General features: G+C 45.5%; 1 protein-coding gene across 1 annotated transcript; it reads right to left on the minus strand.

Annotated features, from left to right (window-relative positions):
* Window positions 1-153: 153 nt before the first annotated feature.
* Window positions 154-25,096, minus strand: ACTR1B (actin related protein 1B). Its single transcript, XM_088152127.1, has 11 exons — window positions 24,920-25,096; window positions 18,556-18,620; window positions 18,056-18,131; window positions 13,820-13,945; window positions 12,982-13,106; window positions 10,599-10,815; window positions 9,817-9,909; window positions 9,393-9,567; window positions 7,529-7,590; window positions 4,895-4,935; window positions 154-3,428 (listed from the first exon to the last, which is right to left on the minus strand). Exons 1-11 carry the CDS (start codon window positions 24,965-24,967, stop codon window positions 3,326-3,328), a joined length of 1,131 nt encoding a protein of 376 aa, XP_088008253.1. The 5' UTR covers window positions 24,968-25,096; the 3' UTR covers window positions 154-3,325.
* Between the last annotated feature and the right edge of the window lie 47 nt (window positions 25,097-25,143).

A 25,143-nucleotide genomic window follows, 5' to 3' on the forward strand; every position in this document is an offset into this window, starting at 1 on the left:
ATTCTGCTGGTGCCAACGAGTTAAGCTTCAGCCATTACTTTATTCTCTAGCATTTAATTCAGTCCTACTCGCCCCCCCTTAATATGGGAGATTCACCAATCATAGTTAACCATAACTGCATTTCAAAGAAGCACACCTACCAGATAACTGAAATACTTGCTTGAGCAGACGTATTTATTTGTATGTTTGCCTTTTTTTCTCGAGTAAATGGAGTCTTGGAGGGTTACACTAACAACTGTGCTTTTGTATTTGCTATTTATCCAGCACTAGTAAACCACTTTCTCATACCTGTTTTCACATCCCTACTGAACCTTTTCAGTCACACATGAATTCAAGACTTCAGCTCACCTGAAGCCAGACTAGCACGAAACTCTTTAAAGTACTTAAAGACAGCATATGTTAGCTTCCTTTCTTATTGGGAACCGAAAGGAACTTCCAACCAGATAAGGCAGTGTTTCTGAACCTCAGTAAGATGTGTGGACTTCAACTCCCAGGATTCTCCAGCCAGCATCCTGGCTAGGGAATTCTGGGAGTTGAAGTCCACACATCTCAAAGTTGCTGAGGTTGAGAAACAATTAGGAGTACACTGGAAGAACGCTTCAAAGCTGAGAGGGGCTCTTTAAGCCATCAAATCCAACTTCCTGGTCAGTGCAGGAATCCAAATTCAACCATCCCTGACATTTGACAGTTGGAATTTGTCTTCCTGTAATTTAAATCCATTATTTCATGTCCTGCGATCTGGGGCCATATAGGACAGGCCACAGTCTAATTTCATGCATATTTCTGAAGTGGCTACAGCTGAGCTGACTATGGTCAACCAAGAAAGAAAAGATAGCAGATTGCTCAGTGAGGATGACCTGGTGCACAGCAGCCTGTGAACTCTGCTGCAGCATCTGGATGGCCACTGCTGGAATGAGGATGATGGATGAGACAGACTTTTGGTTCAATCTCTTGTGTTTACTGCAATCTGGAGTACCAGGAACAGCATCACAAAATCCTTGTGAATCACTTGGTCCAACAGCTCATGATTTGCATCCTTGCATCAGCACTTCACATGGCAAAATCATAGTTTCGTAGAAATAAGCAACTTGAAACAGACCATGTTTTGAAAAGTGCGTCCCAAGGATTTCCTTAGCCCAGCCTTTGCAATGCAGTGCTCCCCAGAGAAAGCGCCACTCAAATTCCTGAAGAATTTAGGAGTTCTAACATGCTCCGAGAGCACTGGGTGCAGATGGATCTAAATCCAAAATCCGAAAGAGGCAGTGCCTTCTACCTATTGTTACAATCAAGACAACACCTTCTTCCACCGCTAACAGAGCAGCCTCAGACGCACGCCAAGCCACTGGCGGTTAATTTATAATTATTAGTATAATGAATTTACAAAATAAAAATACAGGCAACTGTGTTAAATTATTGTACATTGCAGCCCAGAAAGGTGGTCTCACGTGGGGGAGTGGGGCAGAGTGGGAAGAAGAGGGCACTTTTGCCCCCATTTGGTTTGGTTACGGTAGTTGGGTAACATGGAGAAGCCAACGTATGTACACACTTTAAGGGAACAGAGAGTGTTTTTCTTTTAAATAAATCCATTTGCATAAACATAAAAAATGCTTAATGCTTTCTCCAGCCCGAGGCTGAGGCCATTATCAGCAACACAGCCGAAGGTGGGTAGTTATTGGAACCCCACCGCCCCCTGCTAGCAAAGCCAGACAGGCTTTCAACTGGTATGTATTTTAGCAGAACCGCTTGAATTCTGGACTTTGGGCCAGTGCTGTCCCATTCCCCACAAAGGCAGTAAGCAAGGGGGCACCGCACGGAGCTGATGGGGACAGCGTTTCCCAAGCAGGATGCCCTGCGAGCCTGGGGACCAACTCCGAGGCTTTTCAGCAGAGGCCACGAAGCCTGGGGGATTCTCAGAATTGAAATCCACACATTCAGAGGATGTCCGGGCTGGGGAAGGTTGGGCTAGGAGGCAGGATGGATTCAGCAGCTGGCAGCTTTTATACACAGATGAAGAGCCCCCAGAGACATGGCCATTCGCAATGGATGAGCCACAGGACTGGGGGGGAGCACCTCCAGGTACCAAGAGCCAAACCAGACATGGAAAGAACAGCGAGATCAGGTAGAGGGGGCTCCAAACAGGCCTGTCTACTTCTTAGGTCAGCCTTAAACGTTACTGCTCCTGCTCTGTGCATGTTAAGCTTCCCCCTTGCCTCCAGGCCGTTGGTCACCTGAACTCCCCCCGCTCCAGCTCAGGAAGAGAGACCGCAAAGGACTCCAGGATGGGACAGTTCAGCTCCCAGAGCCTATGTAACCCTCCAAGGCAGCCCCTTCCCACCTCCCATTTAGCCTCACCAGCCTGAGCTTTAGTTCTCAATATTCCTTCCCACTGCTTGAACCCACTTTGAGCAGGACAGGTGGAAAAGAACTGAGAGGGCTGACGTGAGGAAGCTGCCTACCTCCTCTCATGCTTCTGCCTTCCAACGTGACTTACGCTGTCCCTGGAGGTGATCCCAATCTCTTGAGAGTAGACAAACTGGAGGAAAGAGGTGACCCCCACCCTCACCCTATTCACCTAGGGAGATTCGAATACCCTCATGCGCAGCCTCTCATTAGTTTCCTATCTCTTAACAAACACCAGGATGGGGGCTGGACTGGGAGAAGGGGCTTCCAAGAGGAAAGATGGCTGGGCTGACACTGAAGCCACCCTCGCCCTGCACTCAGAGACCCCTTGGGACTCAGGGCGGTGAAGGACCCCTGGGCTGGAGCATTTTTATGGGCAGGCTGAAGAACATTTGGTACCCCTTTCCCCCCAGAAATCAGGGGGCCTTGGCAGAGCTGACAAGAGGGGGCAAGCAGTGCAGCTACTCTATGACGCCATCTCTGCAAACAGCCCTCTGCTGTTTTTTGCAGGAGGCATGAGCGTTCCTCCAGAGAGGAGTGGAGCGTGCAGACGTCTGTCCCAGAAAGACCAAGGGCAGGGAGACCTCCTGCCGCAGAGGGCAGCCTTCCTCCTCACTTGCAGCCCATGGCGAGCGTTGGGGCAAAGCAAAATGGCTGCTCTGGAGGGAATCGGAAGGTGGGGTGGACCCTCCCCCCCAGACAAGGCCTCGAAAAAGAGCCACACCTCCTCCTGGGGAGGTGCAGGCTAGCAACATGCATTCAGGGGCACTAAGAGAGGGAAGTGGGGGGCCCGGGAGGGAGGGAGGGAGGAAGGAAGGAAGGAGCAGTCCGGACAAGAAAGGATTACGGGAGAAGAGACACGACCTGGGTGAGTCGCCCACAGACCCCAGCTGCTGCTTCCTGCTGCCGCCGCCCCCGCCCCGCCCTAGAAGGTCTTTCGATGAATGGCCCGGGAGCCGTCCTCCTCGTATTCCTTCTTGGAGACCCACATCTTCTTGAACGTGTCCAGGGAGGCCAGAATAGAGCCCCTGGGGAGAAGACAGAGGAGAGTCAAGGAGCTGGCACATATCCTTGGCAAAACACCCTGGCTGGGCACAGACTTCGCGATGATGTCATCGAAGCCTCGCAGGTGGAAGCAGCAATGGCTGGAGTCAGGCATTGTACTGCACCAGGGGTGGGCGAGCTACATCCTCCCACAGGAGCCAGCCAGTCCTCACCTGAAGCCCCCAGAGCCACCCACAATCAGGACTGAAATGTCCCATCCCTTAGGGGAGTTGAGAGCCAAAATGTGCGCCCTCAGAAGCGAGGGAAGCAAACGGTAACATTTTTAAAAAAGCAAAAAGTCAACCCTCGCCTCCTCCCATAATATCAAGATACCACCAGCCGCAAACTAAGATACAAAAGCAAAATGTGCCCCCTTCTGCACCAAACCATAAGCTGTGGTTTATGAACCAGAAGGGTTGAGTTCATACATCATAACTAAACCAAACCATACTTTTTGGTTTTGCCCAAACCTTTTTGAGGGAATACGAGACTCATGAGTGAGTATCACATCTTTTAGGCCCAACGGAAAATGTTGCAAAAGGGTGGCTGTGTTCGCATAACACGCTGAACCCAAATGTCCTTTGGGTCATCAGTCCTTTGAACTGAAAATGCTCATTTTCAGTTCAGCATGATATGTGAATCCAGTCATGTGCTTTTTGGCTAGACCCAGGTTTACCCAGGGGTTCTCAACCTCTGAACTGCCATCACCCTTAAAATGATGAATGGGCAACTCTCTTACCCATACATTAAACTAATTATTTGCTGGGGTTAGAGGTGGTTGAGAAATAAATGTATCACTTATTTTTAACAATTAAATGTTAAACAATAATAGAGTTTTGCAACTTTATAAAATAAACCTTTTCATTGGAAAAAAGAAACAACCCAAATGAAAACTGTGTTTCGTAACCGGGAGGATGAGTTTGCTTGGTTTTACAAACTGCTGAAATTGAGGTTGTATTTTTGAAACAGCTACTCATTCTTTCTCATCTTGGATCAATATCTGCTCTTTATAGCAGCAAAAATGGAAAATTCAGACTCTGGTGCTGGCTCCTTGGGGCCCAAGAAGAGCAAATTCTGACAGTGATTTAGGTTTGGAGATGATGCCAAAAGTAAAGGTCTTGGCTTATCTGAGGAAAACCCAGACTATGTTCTGACAGGGCTCCAGCTTTTACAACCCCATTCAAGTTTATTCCTCTTCCCCAATTTGAGAATCTCTGGTTTAGGGTGTTGTGTGAACCCACCCAGCTGTGGTTTATCTAGCAGAAGACACTGACTGGATTCACAGACTGCACCTGAACATGGTTTGGTGAATAATTAACCCCCATGGCTGACTTTGCAAAGTGCGCTAAACCAAAACCAAATAAACCAGGTTCTTGTTTAGGAAAGCTGAATCATTATGAAAACTCGACCCAATGAAAACCCTCTCAGTTGAGGATGGGAATGTTCTTACCCAATCCACGTTGAGTATAATCTCTCCTGAGGGGCAGAAATCTGCAAAGAAGTAACACAAGTCAGAGAGGTGATGGAAAAGAAGCATGCTTCCGCCGAGCCCAGGGGCTGCCTTGAGCCCTACAGAACAGCCCTTCCAAACAAGTCAGCCACGACTGTCTCCCCATTGGAACGATGCCCCCTTATGAATGCAACCCCAGAAAGCCCATCCCTTGAAAGCTCAGAGAACTAAGGTTGCATCTTGGGGTCAGAACCCTCCAGGCAGAAAAGGAATGAGCATTACTGACATGCTGAAAACTCTTCGGTTGCTCCAGGAACTACAGTAGAGTCTCGCTTATCCGACATAAACGGGCCGGCAGAACGTCGGATAAGGGAAAATGTCGGATAAGACACAGTAACGATTGAGTGCGGTAAAAAAAGAAGAAGAAAAAACCGATCCGCTGCGCCTGTTGCAATCGATTTTTTCGTTGCGGCGCCACCGTCAGGAGCAACAAGAAAGTACACTCACGCTCGCAAACAAGCGGCACACTTTTCTCATTGCTGATTTATGCGTGGTGTTTTTTTTAGGGGCATCGGATAAGTCGGAATGTCGGATAAGCGAAGGTCGGTTAAACGAGACGCTACTGTATTTGATTCTATACAAGAGCTGCAAAATGGTGAAGCTCCTGGCCCGGATGGCTTTTCGGTGGAATGATATAAGGCATTTGCCAGTCTGTTGCCTCCTATACTTTTGGAGGTATATAATGAATCTTTTGAGGATGGTCAATGGTCACCATCATTTTATGAGGCATATATAAGGTTGATTTTAGAACCAGGTAAGGATTTTGCCCAACTTCAAACTGAATTTGGTCATTCCAGTTCACAACGGTGGTGGTGTCTTCGACTTAAGGATGTTCTAATGCAGTGTTGTCCAAACTTGGCCACTTTAAGATGTGTGGACTACAACTCCCAGAATTCCCCAGCCAGCATGGTTGTCTGGGGAATTCTGGGAGTTGAAGTCCACTCATCTTAAAGTGGCCAAGTTTGGACAACACTGTTCTAACGGATCAATATGGGCCAGATACTTTGGCTGCCTCAAAAGCACCTGAGATGATTTCTTATACGATGGAATCCATGACAGAATTAAAACCTATAACGTTTCTCTATCAAAAGCCCAGGAATATTTTTAAAGCTGACATCTCTGGGATATTTCCACCAGGGACTAAAGAACTGGAATCTCCAACAGAGGTCCATCAATGGATGAATGTCCATAAAAATGTTCAAATGGTATCAACAAATCTGAGATTAAAGTTATTTCATCAAAAATTGTATTGAGTGCGTAGTACACTCCCCAAAGAATGTATCAGAAAGGATGGACATCAGAGTTTCTATGTTGGAGGTGTAAAAAACGTGCAGGTTCACTGACCATATCATATGGTCATGTGATCATTTGATATCTTTTTGGGGTAGTGTATTAATGTACCTAAGTAGATTTATGGGAAAATCGTTAAATGTTAAAGATGTTAATGCAATGTTGATCTATATACCAAAGGTTTGGAATCTGACTTTTTATCAGAAATTATGGTTATGTTGAAATTCGGGCAGTGCGGGGTGGCTGGCTAAAAGAATCACATTGAGAAATTGGAAAAGTGGTATTATTCCAGATGTTAAGGAATGATTGTTGAAAATATGTGATCGACCTGATTTGGAAATACAAAATATTTTCTGCTAATCAAAGGAGACAGCAATGTGTGTTTCTATGGCAGAGATGTGATATTTTACAATAGCATTTGTGCTGATTATATTATACCAGTGTATTTATTCATAAACCAGTGGCTATTGAGAAGTATAAAATATAAGGTAGATTTTTTTCTCTTTTTCTTTTCTTTCTTCATTTGTATTTTTAGTTTGTTTGGTGGTGTTTCTTTTCTAATTTTTCTTCTTTGTTTTGGTTACTATTAATTTTGTTTTCTTTAAGTTTAAAAGTTGTTTTGTTAATTGTGTATGTTAGAATGTTAAATAAAATTTTTTTAAAAATTTGGAGAGTTATCCCAAGAACCTGCACTTCACATTTTGAAGAGAAAGTTTCCAGTCTTCACTATTAAATCAAATGGTAAATGAAAACTGACTTAGAAACCAAGTAACATCTGTAACAGACTTTTGGGGGGGGGGTGAAGGGGGTGTCACAGTGCATGGGAGTGGAACAAAGAACCACATTTCTTTCTCTTCCAACTGTTGTAGATGAATTGCGTTCCACCCCCCTCACCCCCCGCCAATGGCAACTACCTTCCTTGTCTGTAATACCAAAATATCCCCACAAAGAGAAAAGGCAAGAAAACAAAATATTGGCACGGTTTTTCCCTTGGGATGACCAAATCTCCCAAGGTAGTAAAGGAAATCTGGAGTGTTTTCTCAAGATAGCCCCATTTGCAAACTCAGTCATGGGGCTGTCCTTGCCAGTCAGTAAGGGCAGAGAGAGGGAGAGAGAGAGACAGACCTCTTCTTGTTAGGAATAGTCCCTGGGGAAACTGTCACATTAAAAAAAAGTGTTTCATAGTCACAAGGACTTCTAAACTTTACCAGGGGGGCTCTTATGTTTTTTTAAAAGGTGAGAATTTACCCGTGTATGGAATCTAGCATTTTCCCGTATATTTACCTTGATCTTGACATCCTTTGGAGCAAGTTTCTTCACTTCACTGAGCAGTCGGTCCCCAAAACCTTAAGAGTTGAGAGGCAAGTTAACACCCTCTAAAGCAGCAGATCAGATGCTTCCCCAGAGAGGAGGTGAAACAGCTGCAGCACTAGCGCTGGGCACCATTCAGGGCATTCCAGAGGTTTAAAGCAATGGCCTCTGACCCTGCTGCCTGGAACTCAGGGGAGCCGAAGTCCAGATCAGCAGGATGGCACCCAGCTGTAGTCACACCTATGCACATCTTTCTGAGAAAAATCCTGAAAATAATTTTGGAGGGGGGCATTTTAGTTGTGGCATCCCATTTACAGAATGCCCTTCCCAGATCTGCCAGGAGCCATCCTTAATGCTGACACATCAAATGATTTTTTAAAAAAATAAGCGAGCAATTAATAAATACCACTTTTTATTATCCTGTTTTATTGCTCGATACGTTTAGGCTGTTTTTACTACAGGTAGTCCTCGAGTTAGGACTGCAATTGGGACCAGGATTGCCATTGCTAAACGATGCTGTCATAAAGCACGTCACATGACCGCATCGCTTAGCGAAGGCAAACCAGGCAGTCCCAGTTGTTGTAACCCAAGACGTGCGGTCGTTAAGTGGGAAGAGATGGGAGTCCCAGGTAAGGAGAACGGGGGTGCCGCAGGAGGTGCAGGAGACCCTGAGAGGCCCAGTGCAAGCTGTGCTGACTTGGGACAGTGGGGTGCTGTGGTGTGGTACGAGCACAGGAAGACTGGGGAAGGAGGGCGCAGGGTGCATGCAAATGCAGGGAGGCCAGGGAAGAAGGGTGCTGGTGGATGCGTGGGAGCAAAGAAAGGTGGGGGTGGGGAAGACTTGCCACTTGCAACCTTTCCTGCCAGCTTCCCATTGACTTTGCTTGTGGGAAGCTGGCAGGGAAGGTCGCAAATGGTGATCACATGACAGCGGGATGCTGCAACCATCATAATCACTTTGTGTGAGATGGGCAGCTATATAAATGTGACATGTAAATAAATAAGTGCAAGCCAGTTGCCAAGCGCCAAAATTTTGTTCACATGACCGTGGGGGTGCTGCAATGGCTGGAACTTCGAGGACGGGTTGTCCCTGCATTCAGCGCTGTTGTAACTTTGAATGAATGGTTGTAATTCGAGGACTACCTGTAGTAACTTAACTTCATCATTTTTAAAAAACTTATTTGTACATACATTTGGATAAGCATGCCTTCACACACACACATTCTCTCTCTCTCATTCACACACATATTTATAATCACTTGGAATATTATTTATAGAAAAGCAATGGCCACATTATAAATAAAATAAAATTGGCATCTGCTGATAAGGGATGTTTTGAGAAATGCCGATTTCAATGCAATCTAGTAATAAATAGGAAGTTATTTTTCATCTTTTTAGCAAACATGCCTCTCCATTTTCTCACCTTCAGAAACAAGCAGAAAAGCTAAGTGATGCCAAAAGCTCCATCTGCCAAAAATCTCTCAGTGCCTGCGATCACTCCTCTATTTTCATTCTCTACATAAAGGATTAACGTTCTAGTAGGAAAACTACCCTGTGTCACAAACCCCACTTTCCTCATTCTAACTAAATTGATCTCCACCTCCCTTCCATTTCCATTTCCATTCCTTCAGAACATGAGTTTACCAACCTAATATTCCAGATGCATTACTACCCCAATATTTAAATATTTCTTCAATATTTCTGGTCTCTTGGATATATACCTTGTCTGGGAGAAGTAAAAACTGCACATCCCCTTCCAACCAATTTTTTGGGAATGCAGAACTAAATTCCTTTATCAATACCAGCAGAACGTACCTCCTCTACATCAACTGAGTACCTTTAAAGAGCGTAGATCCTCCAGACAAGACAATGTTCCCAAACAGCGTCCGCCTCAGGTCCATGTCAGATTTCTGGATGGCAAACACCAGCACTTCGTGGATCCCTTCACTTTCATCTCCTATTAGGTCTGGTTGGAAAAGCAGCTCAGGAGCTCGGAATCGGGATGGGCCAACCTGTCAGAAAACCCACAGGGTCAACTCTGCTCCAGCAGGACCACTTAGCTACAACATTCGTAAGCCAGCAGCGGGTTTTTTCTGTGGGTGAGAGAAGCTGAATCAACCAGACTCCGGTGCATGGCTAGAAACTCAGAAAGCTTTTCTGAAAATCATTACAGTGCTTCTCTTGCAAACGGAAATGGGAAGCTTCAGAGGCCTCACTGCCACATCTCAGGAGCAAGACATATTTTTAGTTCAGGAACTTACATCTAAAGTGCTTCCGTCAGGCAGCGTGTACTGCACCTTCTCTGTCTCTAGGGCTTCGTCCTTCTGAGGGTTGATGGACAGGTAGCAAGCTCTCTGCAGGGAGGAAGGAAGCATGTGAAGCACCTGAACTGGCACTGGAAGCCACTGGCTAGAGAAGCTCCTCAGAGGTCCTCCGAGCCAGGCCCTCTGAAAGCCGGTGGGAGGCCACAGTTAACCCTCTCCTCCACTACTCTACCGTGGCACCAGGCAAGATCCTGGACCATCTCATACCAAAAGCCTCTTCCAAGTCTGCTGGGCTTCCTCATCTCCACATTAATTTTCAAACCATCTACCTCTGACGAGCTCAGCCATGCTTTGTGTGTGTTTTATCTTATTTCATGGGCACATGCCAGTTACTTAAGAAGCCCAACTCAAATCAAAAGGGCTGTTTTTGTCTCTCTCGGCCACTTCACAGATAAAGAGGTTCTTTGAAACTTCCACTGCAAGAGCTCCTCTTGCTGAAGGCGGCAGCTTTGAAGCTCAAGAACAGCTTCTGCCTTCTTCAGTGTGTGATGGACACTTCAAAGAAGCCACCTGCTCACCAGCAGCTTCCAAGACAAACTGAAAACCACAGCCACCGGCTTAACACCATCTCCAGGTGAAGCTTTCCAATTGTTTCCATCTTCCGTAAGACGTTGAACACTTGCATTTATCAGCACACAATAGCAGGGAATCCCATCCCAATTCCTATGAGGGCAAAGAGCCCCCATGACCCACGTATGTCCACTCTCCCTTGACCTTACCTCCTTTATTGTCTTGACCACTTCAAACTCGGCTGAGGTGTGGAAGTCATAGCCCTCTTTCCGTAGCAGCAGGCGGAGGTAACGGGAGACATCCCGTCCGGCAATGTCAACCCGCATAATTGAGTGGGGCATGGCAAAGCCCTCATAGATGGGCACTGCATGCGTCACACCATCACCAGCATCTAGCACGACTCCCGTGGTGCGGCCTGTGGCATAACTGGAAAAGGGCAAAGGGAGATGAGGAGGTCAGTCCATCAGGCTAAGGAACCAAGTGGAAAAGGTCTTGGCCTGGCTTAGTTTCATTCAGGATCTGTTAGTCCTTCACATCATGAGACGATTCCCAAAACAATGCATTTTCAGCAGGGTATCTAAAACAATGGGACTTGTGTTTTCTACTTTTATTATTTCTCCTACCTCTCAGCCAAAGTTCTCACTCGAGGCACAAATGACCAGGCTCAAATTACAGTATCCATGGGGGCTGGAGCCTTGGATCGTATTGCCCCTACATCGCCTCTCCCTGTGCACCGATCTCAGGCTGCACCTTGGTTTACTGAGAGCTCCAGGAGATGAAGTGCCAGAAGAGACACCTGGAGCACCACTGGAGGATTTGGAGCAAGTCTGACCAAATACCGGTAAGAGCCCACGTCAGGGATTACTTCGTGGCAGTGGGGGGTGCATGTGAAATGTAATATTTCTCCACCCTTACTGTGTCCACTGGTAGCCATTCAGCAGCCCTAGCAGGATCATCCGGTCCCTACCAGGCAGGGGCAGGCCACGGGACCATCTGCAGGGCCACTATGAGGAATATTTTGACTGTCTGGCAGGTAAAGTCACTCAGATCCACTCTAAGTTAGACTCCAACTGGACAACTCTTGCCAAGGGGCCCGGGGCTTGGTCTGTGTGATCTGGCATGAGTTGGAAGTGGTGACTCCGGAGGAGGTGGACAGGGTTTTCGCGCTGTACGTTCCACTGTTTGTTGGACCCAGGCCCCTCCTAGTTTGTGAGGGAAGGTGACCTCTGGTTGGGTCCATCCTGTGGTGTCGGTCTCTGTGAGGGAGGGGGTTGTGCCTCTGTCTTTGAAAAAGGTGGTGGTATGTCCCCTTCTCAAGAGGCCATCCTTGACCCAACCATCTTGGACAACTACCATCCTGTCTCTAACCTTCCTTTTTTAGGGAAGATTGTTGAGAAGGTGTCAGACTGCAGTTGGGGGGAACCCTGGGGGAAGTGGATTATCTTGACTGGAATAGCGTTGAAGGGTAGGAGTGGGGAAAGGCAGCAACTTCCAGAATAGAAAGATGAAGAACCGACAGCTACTCTGATCCCTTGAAGAGCTGACAGGTTGGGAATTGTGGGCGCCGTTTTACAGTGGTTCTCTCTCTTCCTACGGGGCCAGTTCCAGTCGGTGCTGGCTGGAGTGGGGAGGGCAATCCCTAGGCCTGTCCTTTGTAGGAAGCCGCAGAGTTCCATGCCCCCTCCCCCTCCTATTCAACATTTACATGAAACCGCTGTGTGAGGTTATCCGCTGGTTTGCATTTCAGTATCATCAGCCATCATCATTGTCAGTCATGAATTTGACCCCCGGCTGGCCAAGTGAGACAGTCAGAAGTCCTGTCCCAATGCCTGGAGGCTGTGTGGGCCTAGAAGGGGAGGAACCATCTCCAGCTCAATCCTACCGAGTGGCTGTGGACATTAGGGCCATCTGGTTCCAAGGATATTCCAACTTTAACCATGGGTGGGTTTGCACATTCCCCATTCAAGGCTGGTGTACAATCTGGAGGTCTTCTTGGACTCACCTCTCCTGCCCAAGCTTCATGTGGTATGCCAGTTGTATACTTTCCTGGATTGGGAGGCCCTTCAGTCAGTCACTGATACCCTAGTCACCTCTTGGCTTGACTACTGAAATGTGCTCTACATAGGGCTGCCCTTGAAGACCACATGTGAAGCACAATGTGACTTCAGAGACTGCAACCATCGTAATTGTGAGCCAGTTGCCAAGCACCTGAATCGCAATCACATGACCACAGGGACACTGCGATGGCCACAAGTTTGAGGACCGGTTGTAAGTCCCCCTCATTCAGCGTCATCCTAGCTTTGATCACTGAATGAGTCATTGTAACCCAACGACTACCTGTATTTTGTTTTTTATTATCACACTGTATTTTTATTGTTTGTAATACTGTGAGCTGCCCAGAGCTGTTGGGTGGCGCCTAAATTTAATTCATTAAATTAAACACTTTTCCTACCAAGACCTGGGCCTTTCCAGAGAATTTCTGTCTCTGAAATTCTATTCAAGAGAACATACAAAGCCAATTGCACTGAAGCTCAGAGATGGGAGGTCACTTCTCATCCAGCCAGCCTCCACTTCCGGCAGGTGGAAACTTACAGACTGAGGACAGCTTGCATGGAGATGAAGAGAGCAGGAACATTGAAGGTCTCAAAGAAAACTTCTGCAGCCTTCTCCCGGTTTTTGCTAGGATTTAGGGGGGCTTCTGTCAGGAGAACAGGATGCTGGAAGGAAAAGAGAGGGTCTACATCAGTTCAGAAAACTGACTGATTGTCTGAATGTCTACAAGCACCTTTTCCCATCAGTCATCCTCCAGACACTGAAAAGTGCCCCCAACCCAGTAAGAGGCCACTAGAATTGGCAGCAAAGCTAATTCTATTCACTTTTCTAAGGACATAATGTGATACACAGCATGAAATGTTAAGGAACTCTCTAGTAAACAATGTTTTTCACAATGCTATGTTCTTCAGGAACACGTTTAATGGAACCCAGGGCTCCTCTGGTAACTGAACCACCTAGTGACAAAGCAGGCTTACATTATAGCAGGAAGTAGGAACTACAAGGCTCTGGAGCCCCTCCCTTCACCACAAACGTGGCTTTCCACCCCAACCGGTTAAGAACCTAACAGAAGATCTCTAAGGCTCCAACTCCTTTATCCCTGCTCTATACAGCTATGTCTCTCCTGCACCTTCTCCAACTTGGTCCCCTCTGGATGTATTGGACAACAACTCAGTTATCTTGGGGCGCTGCATCATTTCTTCCATGCAAAAAAGGGCTTACAGCATCAATTCTAAAAATACTAGAAAATAAAAATAAAGACTGATGATTACAAATCTACACCTGATCTCATCCATGTGACCTAGCAGGCACACATACACACATACAGCTGGTCTCAGCAATCTGAACGTTTAAAAGATGACCGGCAACACTGCATTACCTCTTCTGAAAACGTCTGCAGCTGGTCTTTGGAATAAACATACTGCCAGATTCTCTCCATGTCATTCCAATCCCGGACAATGCCATGTTCCATGGGGTACCGGATGGATAACAACCCTCGGTGCTCCTGTAGGAGAAAGAGGAGGAAATCTGCCACAGGGGATGGCACCAGCAGCCAGAACGTGAACCCCATCATGGTAACGATGTCCAAAATATCTTTCCCAGATAACAGGGCAAGACTCTGCCCTGGGCATTTCCCCCAGACCTGCAACAAGGACGGCGTCCAACTGCTAACGGATTCGAGCATCTATGACACAATATTAAGGTCTGAGCCTGTTGGGCCTAAGGAAGTGGACAGGGTCCTCATGACTGTGAGCTCAGCCACCTGTTCTCTAGATCCAGGCTCCGCTTGGCTAACGAAGCAGCCCGGGTGGTGTCATGTGAGTGGGTTCTAGCGGTGGTGAATTCTTCCTTGGGTAAGGGGGTAGTTCCTTCACCTCTTAGGGAGGCCTTGGTGTACCCCCTCATCAAGAAACCATCGCTGGACCCCACCATACTGGACAACTTTTGCCCAATGTCTAACCTCCTCTTCTTAGGGAAGGTTGCAGAGAAGATGGTTATGCCATAGCTTCAGAGGATCCTGGATGAAGATTATCTGGACCCCCTTCAGTCAGGATTCAGGCCTGGGTGTGGGGCAGAAATGGCACTGGTCGTGCTTTCAGATGATCTCTGGTGGGAGTGGGATGGAGATTGTGCACCCATCCTCACCATGCTTGACCTCACAGGGACCTTTGATACCAATGACCATAGTATCCTTCTGAACCGGTTCTGTGGACTGGGGGTGGGCGACACTGTGTTGTGCTGGTTCTCCTCCTTTCTCCAGGGTCTACCAATCGGTGGTGATGGGGGGAGAGATCCCGGCCTCGGCCCCCACTATGTGGGGTGCCGTGAGGTTCGGTGCTCTCTCCTCTCCTATTTAACATCTACATGAAGCCGTGGGTAAGCTCAACCATCAGCATGCTGATAATACCCAATTATACATCTCTGCCCCTGGCGAATTAAGCAATGCTGTTGATGTCTTATCCTGGTTCCTGGAGGCTGTGGGGGTCTGGATGGGGAACAACAGGGTTCAGCTGTTCCCTGGCAAGAGTGAGGGGTTCTGGGTTTTGGGCCTGCCAATCCTGGGACTATACTATCTTTGGTACAGGATGGGGTTGCACTGCCCCAGACAGACCCGGTGCGCATCTGGAGTCTTCCTAGACTTGCAATTTTTGCTTAAAGAGCAGGTGGCAGTTGTAGCTAGGAGGGCCTTTGCACAGCTTTGTGCTGTGCACCAGTTTCGCCTGTTCCCGGATCGGGAGGCTCTGCTCAGTCACTTATGCCCTGGTCACTCCCCGATTGGATTACTGTAATGCACTCTACGCGGGGCTGCCCTAGAAGAGTATCCAGAAGCTTCAGCTGGTACAAAATGCGGCCCTGCAGGCAGTTACGTGTACACCTAGAATGGCACACATTACACCTCTGCTCTGCAAGCTTAACTGGTTGCCAGTTTGCTTCCGGGTCCAATTCAAGGTGCTGGTTCTGACCTTTAAAGCCCTTTACGGGGCCGGGTTATTTGAGGGACCGCCTCTTCCCGATTCCATCTGCCCGTCCCATCAGATCTGGCAGAAGAGGTATGTTGTGAGTCCTGTCTACTAAGAAGTTACACCTGGCAAGACCCAGGAGACAGGACTTTTCTGCTGTGTCACCCACCTTATGGAACACCGTCCCCCCTGGACTTTTGATGGGGACAATGGCGGCTTAATCAACTCTCCGTGAGAGGGTGTGATGGAATGGAATTATGAAGGCCGAGGTCAGGGAGACAAACATTTTCTTAGCTCACCAGAACCGCGTGGGAGGAACAAGAGGATGAGATTGGCACCTCCCTGAGGAATTCACACTGTTGTGGCTGGAGGACTTTGGGAACTGGGGTTTTAGTCTGGGAAGACTGATGTCAGGCCTAGCCCAAGGAACTCCAAGAAACCATGCAAATTCAGTCCAGCTATGTTTATTAGCTACAACCTCTAGCAAGAATCTTCCCAGACTAAAACCCCAGTTCCCAAAGTCCTCCAGCCACAACAGTGTGAATTCCTCAGGGAGGTGCCAATCTCATCCTCTTGTTCCTCCCACGCGGTTTTGGCGAGCCAAGAAAATGTTTGTCTCCCTGACCTCGGCCTTCATAATTCCATTCCATCACAGGGGGAAGACAACACCGCAGCTGGATTGGTGGCCGGCAGCAAGTGCTGGCCACCCAACTTTGCTCCAGATTAAGAAGGAAGTGAGGAAATCTACCCCTATCATCTCCGGACGGCCATTCCTCAAAAGCTAATTGCGGAGACGGAACCTTCTGCCAATGGCTTTGGAGTCAAACAACTGGGAGGTGGGGGATCCACCTTTGTTCGAAGCCGTGGCACAGCCTTTTTTATGGACACCAGAGCAGACCGAACCCCATTTCTGAACACAGTGGAGTATAACTTTTTTGCAGTCTAGGAAAGACCTTCCTTTGCAACAGATAAGTAATTCTCTTGGGGCTTATCCTTATTTTGGGGACTATACTTCTAAAAGGAAAATTAGAGCTTTAATTTGAATCTGATTCATTCACAAAAAGCTGGATGACAAGCGGAATTTAAAAGACATTTAAACGTTATTTACAGTGAAAAGAGAAGATGTATTTGTTAGAAGTTTATTTTTTAATGAAACTCCATTTGCAGTGACGAGGTTTGCTTTTTCCATGGGAAAGTTTTTCGTTATGTTTTGTTTTGTAGATTATGTCTGTTGATTGGCTGGGTTTCTAAAACAGAAGACTGCAACTTGATCCCTGTAGTGTATGTTTTTCTTTGATGCGCCCCTGCAACTTCAATTTGAAAGACACTAGAGGGCGTGAACTGTCAGTTTATTTTCACTTGTAATTAACTCTATCCAGCTATATGTTTTACTTGTGTAAACAGTGCTTTGGGCAAAAACAAAAATTGCTAGAAGAGGTCCTTTAGAGCAATCGTTAGAAGATAAAATAACTCCTTTAAGTTTACTCCAGTTAATGTTCGATGAACAAGGAGCTAAATTCAAGTTCCTTGAAAAAAAAGATAGAGGAAAGAGAGGATAAGATGGTTAACTTTGAAAAAGAGGTGGAGATTGGAGTTCAGAAAAATGTTGGAACTATGAAGGTGGGATGAATAAAGAAGTTGTGGATTCGAACATGGATTTAAGACAACGAAAAGATAAGAGTGAGATGGAAAAAGAAGCCAAAATGGAATTACAAATGGAATCGATTGATGTTACAATGTTTAAATGGGACATACAAATAATGGAGAAGAGTGACTTGGAAAGATTTCTTATCTTGGATTTCTAAAAGGAATGTATGGAATCAGTGAGAGTGTTCTTGGAAAGAGACAAAGAGAAATTATTGGGAATGTTTTTGGGAGAAGACAAGGAGACAATGGGGAATCACCTTGTGGGACATTATTTGAAAGGATTAAAGTTTAAGCTCTTCAAAAGTAAACAGAAGGTTTAAAAAATGAACTTATTGGACTATGGTTAACATATATGCTGAGTCTTTTGGTAGTTATTAATGGGATCTTTTTGTGACCAGGATTGAATGACGATGCTTTAAGGATCTGTGTATAAAGTTTACTAAGGTTAAAATATATTTGTTATTAAATTTATGGAATGTTTGTTATTATATATGATAACAGTAGTTAGGTTTTTATAGGTATAAAGATGAAAGAATATGAATATTTCTGCCATCCTTTCAGAAATCCCTCAAAACATGGCTATGTCAACAGGCCTGGAGGTCTCAAGGGAACGGTGATCTGCTGAGGTGGCTCCACCGTTCCTAATATCCAATGCCCTCGCTTAACCTCTTTTAATAATAACATCAATGTTTTTAATGGTAGCGTGTTTTAAAATTGTTATTATGTGATTTTATTGTATGCCGTCCAGAGCTACATTCTGTGAGATGGGTGGCCGTATAAATATGATAGATAGATAGATAGATAGATAGATAGATAGATAGATAGATAGATAGATAGATAGATAGATAGATAGACAGACAGACAGACAGACAGACAGACAGACAGACAGACAGACACACACAAATCAACTGAATGAGACAGGATCTCAAGAGACCTTTGTCATATACAAAAGAATATACCGAGAAGAGGGAGTCAGCCATCACAGAGATGCTGTGAATGGGATTTACCTCTGCTTTCGGTCCAATGAAGAGATCTCCTTCAAGTGCCCCAGCCATAACCCGGACATGCTTTGGGCGGCCCACACTAGCAAGAAAGAGAGTGATTATCAATTAGCTCTGCACATGAGTGTGTGTCAGCTTTACAGGGTAGACCAGACAAGAAACACAACCAGACGAGCTAATCCTACTTTATTGTAAAGCTACATCAACAGAATCTTGCAAGTCTGAAAGTACAATCCTCCCCCCCGTCTCTTTTATAGCCCAAGAAACTAAGGAGGGTCCCTTCTGAGCTTCTCGCCCTGCCCACATTCCTGCTGCAGGCTCAGCTGATCATTCCCTGGGTTACATCTCTTTGCCCTGTCTCCAAAGGTCATTCCCACATATCATTACATCGTGTGACCCTTTACAACTGAGCACCAATACCCCACCCACCTAACCTCCTCAATATATCTTGTTCCCAACTTTCTACATCCAACAACTTATGAGACAAGTTTTGCGACAATACTCACTAATTCGGGAAGCAGTATTTCGGAATCTGATCTCCAGCAAAGCCAGCCTTAACTACTCCTGAGCCCTACAAGAAAAATAAAATTGTCAAGAGCAATGCAGAAGACATCTCAGTTCAAAACACACTTGGTAGCAGAGAAACGTTTGCCACACATCAGCTACTGCCATAAAGCTGGCATTAAGATTTTCCCTCCCTTTTTGCAGATTTCACTTTTCAGATTAAACGTCTTCCACTTTTATCAGGTATGGCTTGGCAGGCTAAGGGGAGACATGCTCTCCATGGTCAAAGCAGTTGAGATGTTTAAGCCTTGTGTATTTATTTCTTCCAGATCTAACTTTTATATAATTATAATGCCATGTTAGCTGCAGTGGCAGAAGACCTATACTATGTACTACACGCTAATTCCAAGTTCAGTTTTTGACAACAAGAGATCATAAGAACAGGGGAAGACTTCGGCTCATGATCACAGAAGCCTGCAATCAAAGGAAAAATACTGGGCTGCAGGATTCCTCAGGAACAGAAGAAACAAGCTTCAAATATCCATCAAGCAAGCATAAAACCCTTTTGCTGGATGTGACAGATCAGACTGACTGACTAACTGCTGATTCACTCCTCTGGAAGATCAAAATCATGACTGCAATTAACAAACTTGGAAGCCAGAGCACACTGAAGGAGGTGATAATTCATAAGGCTAGAAGTCAAGAATAAAATCTATGAGCCACTTTCTTTCAGCCTTAAGATCAACCTATGACACGTTTGCTAGGCCAGCAAAAAGAGACAGCCTGCTATTAGAGGCAGAAACGGCAGCTCAACCTTGTGAGAGGAACCACCACTCAATAATCCAAGATATCCAGAGAATCAAGGAATCAACTTAGCAGCAGGCAACCCTCCCCCTTCCCCACTTTGAGAGGGCAACTGCTTGGCCCTCAGCCTCTGGGAACAGCTATGAGATTGCCTGGCATTTCCCTAACCGGTTGCCAATTATTCCTTTGCAGCATGAATAAGCAAATCTCTTTCGCAGCCACACCCGTCAGAACTCCCCCAAAATGCAAAATCCTATTAGAGAGATGGGTCAAGTCTAATTAGTTAGCCTCAAGATATCCGTAAAATTTCTTCCCCCTTACCCAATACATTTCTTATATTCTTATTACATTTTACGAGGAGAGGAACTATGCACGAAGAGCCTCCAGGAAGAAAACAGTGTTACAGCAGCGACGACAAAAAAGGAACAGATTTCATAAAAGTGAGCCTCCAATAAACACATAATTAAGGTGTTAGTCAGTGACCCTTTGTATCATATTTATGTATCATGATTAGATCTATACATATTTACATAAACATATGCTGTAATAGCATTGCCTCCTGCACTATTTTCATTTTCCTATTGGCAGCGTAGATCTCATTCGTGGATAGAACACAAAAGCGCTCAATTAACAAATGGGGATAAACGGGATCTCTAGTGAAATAACTTCCTAAGAACCATCCAAGGTGTGGATTATGGTTGCCATTATCCCTAGTTGTTAAGCATTGTAGCCCAACATACCTACGTGGCACCAAAAAAGGAAATACTGAAGTTCTATGTAAAATCTTTTACATACAACATAAACAGGGCACTCTGTGACCCCGGATTAATACTGGGATCTTATTCCTTGGTTTCTGATGCTTCCTTCTTCAATACAGTAATACAGTTTTTATTAGGATTTTCCACTTGTTTTATTATTCTGATAAGTTGTATGCTGCCTAGAGTTGCTTATAACTGAATAAATATATAAACAAACCACCTTCACACAGCACTTTCTGCCAAGTCAGTGGGCTCTACAACAAGCTAACCTAGTTTGTCTTCATCCTTGTTTTTGGTTACCTTATGGCACAATGTATGGTGCAGACCCAGCAAATGGGCTAATTCTGTCACCAGACTGAGAGCTGTATGCATGCAGCCACGCAGACATTTGCCACACTAATTTTCACTGTACAATCAAGGACCCACAAAACTGCCTATTATTTTTAAGCCATTATTAATAAAAAGCAAGTACAAAAACAAAAGGCTAGAACAGGTTGCTTGATGGAAGAAACATGGTGAAGCAGACCCTCCAGCATTTCGGGGTTCAACTAAGCGTCCAAAGGCGGGTAGATGCACTCCTGGAATTTACACTCTGACTGCCTTGAAGAACTTGCTGCTGGTTCTGATGCGAACTGTAATCCAACTCATCTGGAGAGTGTCAGGTTGGGGAAGGCTATTCTCAAACCTCATTGCCTAGCAAAATGGAAACTGCAGATGTCCACCAATATTTGATTGTGGCTAGCCCAAGTTTTATACTGGCTCCATAGGAAAGTTACTGGGAACAGGCTTGGCCAAGCCATAGTTACTTAAATACTTCCCCGAATTCTTAAAAAGATGGAATGACACTATGCTATATACCACTATATACTATTTTCTCATGTGTGGCACTATTCACATACAAAACAGGGAGTGTCAGAAGATGTGAGGAAATCTGAAAGTTCAAAGAGACCCAACAAATAATTAGGAGTGAACTTGGGGGCAGGAACACTCAGTGGCTATCGATTGCTAATATAAAATGAAAAATGAAAAATAAAACAGAAGGCAAAAACATTGCAAATTACCTTTTGCACCAACTAATGCACCTCTGGAACCATCCCCACCCTGAACACTCTGACTGGCATATTCTGGGTGGGGGACAGAAAGTTCTACACTGTTGGCCCCCTGCATTTTTCATATCCCATTTCTGGAGTTGGGAAAAGTTGCTTTGCATCCACAGGAAAGACCCTAGAGAGAAAAAACACCTAACAACTACAAATAATGTTTAATAATAGGCTACAAGAAAAAAAGCCCTGGAAATCTCAGAGGAATACAAGCAGCAAAGAGAATTTTACATCATTCCCTTACAGCAACTTAGGTGGGATTTTCTATCTGGTTTGTAGCTCGCTTCACTTTAAAAGTCCAGTCCTAGCAATAAAATCACAAAACATCCAATTGATCTGATTAATCTCAATTTATTGACATGTTATTGTCCTTTCACCTGCAGCATAACCACCTCACATTCATATGTACTTAGAAGAAAGCTGCACTAAATTCAACAGGTAATGTTCTCATACCCCTGTATGTCCATACAACTGCAGCCAGAAGTGGAACTATGAATTCAGGAAATCTCTGGTCCAGATTTCACTGCCATTATGAACTCACAAAGTGTAATCTTACACCAGTTTACCTAGAACTAAGGGCTGTTGCAGCCAAGGAATATTCTTATTAATCCTCAGCCTCTTATATATATATATATATATATATATATATATATAGTGTATATAGTGCCTTCAAGTTAGTCTTGACTCCTCGCGTCTATATAAAAATAAGCCTGCAGTTCTTGGGCAACATTTTTGGAAGCAGTCTGCCATTGCTTCTTCGTCTATATAAAAATAAGCCTGCAGTTCTTGGGCAACATTTTTGGAAGCAGTCTGCCATTGCTTCTTCCTAAGGCGGAGACAAAATTAAGAATATAGAGTTCATGGCTTCAGATTCAATTCCAAGAAGGTGCTTTGGAGCACAAAGGGTGTGAACATAGCCTCTGTCTGCAACTCTTGAAAACAGCCACATCCTTCCCCATTGCACAACAATGGCTTTAAAGAGATGCAGACAGGTGATCCAAAGCACTTGGTTTAAAGCACTGCACATCTCTTACAGGTCTCTTATAGAAATCACACTGAAAGTCAGAAACCATACATGACTGCAGGAAGCAGTAAGAAGACAAATAATCAATCAAACAGAGAGAACTGCTCCTGTCTGTGCTCCTGCACTCTGAAGATGCCAGTCACAGGTGCTGGCGAAACGTTAGGAAACAAAACTTCAAGAACACGGCCACACAGCCCGGAAGACCCACACCAGCCAATCAATTTGTCTGTTAGGAAGGAGCAGATTTTGAGTTGCCACTTATGTTATATTTTTACAACTATAGTAGGGAAGAATGGGCCCTAAATACTAAATGCTGTTTCACCCCCTGCCTTCAAAAGCATTAATCTGAACTCTTAAAAAAGTACCTCTCTCAGGAATAAGAGTATGCTGTATTTAATATTACTGTTAATTCTTAAAACAAAGACTCTTCAATATTAATAGTATTACCAACGTTGTCAATACTGTACTGAGAGTTAAACATTAATTACACAATCTTCCTTACTATAATGTAGATTTTAATATTAACTGATAAAATGAAAAAAGTGATTCAGGGCACATGCAGATAGGCATGTCACAACTGTCTGCATCCCAGAGATCCTACAGAAACCTGCATCTAAATTAAGGAGATGCCTACAGGTGTAACATCAGCATCTTTTCACTTTCAAATTTGGACACAGCTTTATTTCATACAGCAATTCAAATGCCAAAGTCATCTTTCAGGTTCTACTTCTATCATACATATTTCTGTTAATTCCACTGACAGATGCTTATAAAAATTCCTCCTTACCCACTACTATAGCCACATCAGCTAGAAATTCTGAGGCACTGACACATTCTGGAAGCCTCAAGTTCAGGCAGACTATTTTAAAGTTACATTATATTAAACAATGGTATTAACTTATAACTTTTTTATGCCATTGCTCAGCATAATATATCGGTTAAGCAACTGAGTTATGGATCAGGAAAACACAGAAACACACCTTTCAACCGCTAGTTATTCTTAGACAATCTACACAGTTTGAGCTGAAGTGTCTTCATCTGCAATACAGGAGGTAATACTAACTTATCTTACATATAACAACTAGAGAATCCAATTGTCTATTTTCCATACTTCACAGCGCTCTACAAATACTGCATATCACTATGCTGGTTGTCAGGTTGTTACACAAAGATGGGTCGAAGCTGGGGTCTTCCTCATGCAAAGCCACTACAGCAGAGTTTCTCAACCTTGGCAGTTTGAAGATGTATGGACTTCAACTCCCAGAATTCCCCAGCCAGCATGCTGGCTGGGGAATTCTGGGAGTTGAAGTCCATACATCTTCAAACTGCCAGGGTTGAGAAACACTGCACTACAGGACCACTGAATTATGGCACTATCCTAAAGTAACATTTCTGATGTTTTAACGATCTTATGTAAGTCACTTATTGAGGCTCACCTGGAAAGGAGCAAAAAGCATACCCAAGAAGATAGAGAAATTAACACAAGCAGTGGCAATATTTAAGCAGGCACTGCCCTGAGAATAAATTCTTCACATGAGGAAGCTCAGCACTGGATGCTGCCCTATCAGATGCCGCTCCCAAGAGCTTCAAATATCACCTCGAAAGAGCTACTGGGCCAGGCTGTCAAAAAAGGTGCACGGACGGGACAATGCAGTTACTAGGAACTGAGCTCAACCCATGGATGCCTTTCTCTCTCCCTCGCCTTCCTCCAGTGCCAGTTTGCTGGATTATCCGTGGCTCAGCAAAAACAGAAGGCGGCTTCTCCCAGACATACTCAGGGCTTCCCGGCAGCCCGTGACCGGCTGCCAAGGAAAACCAGGGGAGGCCTTTGGTATTATCACGACAAAGGAAGAGGCCCTGAAGGTCCGTCTCCTTCCAAGGTCTCGGCATCAGGAGGAAGCCATCTCCCCTTCGCTGCCACCAAAGACAGGCCTCGATCATGGCACTAGACTCCTTCGGGATCGGATGTCAGTCTACGTGACAATAAATAAATAAATGCTACCAAGCAACAATCTATCCCGTCCTTTCAAAGAGAAATGCCAGTGGGGGGGTGATGATGGTGATGACCCACCTTCCTCAATATCCTGAAGCTCCAATAAATAATGTCATTTTCCTAAAGCAACATTATGTCACTTACCTATTACAACTGTAACCCCCCCCCCGCTTTCCATCAAGGTACACCTACTATTCTCCCCCTGACGGAAATCAACACATAATTATGGCTAATAATAATAATAATAATAATAATAATAATAATAATAATAATAATAATAATTTATTAAATGTCTATGCCGCCCAACTCCGCTGAGTAATCACAGCATTAATAGCGGCTGGGCTCCTACAGCCAACGAAGCAAGAGTCTGCTTTACCCTGGGACTCTGAACACGCAACCGTTACCAGGATTCACACATGCTGAAACCAAAACGAAGGAACCGAGTTAGGGCTCTGCGGGATGGCTTAACGTCGCCACCGCGTTGCGGGTCATTCTCTGCAAAGCCCAACCAGAACGCCCCGGGGCAGGGCAGGGCAGGGCAGGGCAGGGCAGGGCAGGGCAGGGCTCGAGCCGGCCCCGGGCCAAGGCCAAGGCCCCACCCAGCCCCGGCTGCTCATCCGCCGCCTCTGCAGACCCGCCGGGCGCGGCTCCTTCTTTCTAGGCTGCTCGGGCGGGCTGCGCGCTTACGTTGTCAATGACCACGGGCTGGTTGGCGATGATGTCGTAGGACTCCATGGCCGGGGCCGCTGGGCCTGGCCGAGCGAGGACTCTAGAGCGCCCGCCTCACCCGCTGGAGCGCTGCCGCCGGGGCCCGGGAACTACCACCCCACCCCGCGCACCCTAGCCCGACCGCCGCTCCGCCACGGAGAAAGGCGGGGACAGGCGAGATTGGCAGCGTCCCGCCCAGTCGG

Source organism: Python bivittatus, unplaced genomic scaffold (assembly GCF_059951505.1).
Source record: "Python bivittatus isolate LINGU-HERP-01145 unplaced genomic scaffold, Pbiv_v1 ctg000680_np1212, whole genome shotgun sequence".
NCBI classification, from domain to species: Eukaryota; Metazoa; Chordata; class Lepidosauria; order Squamata; family Pythonidae; genus Python; species Python bivittatus.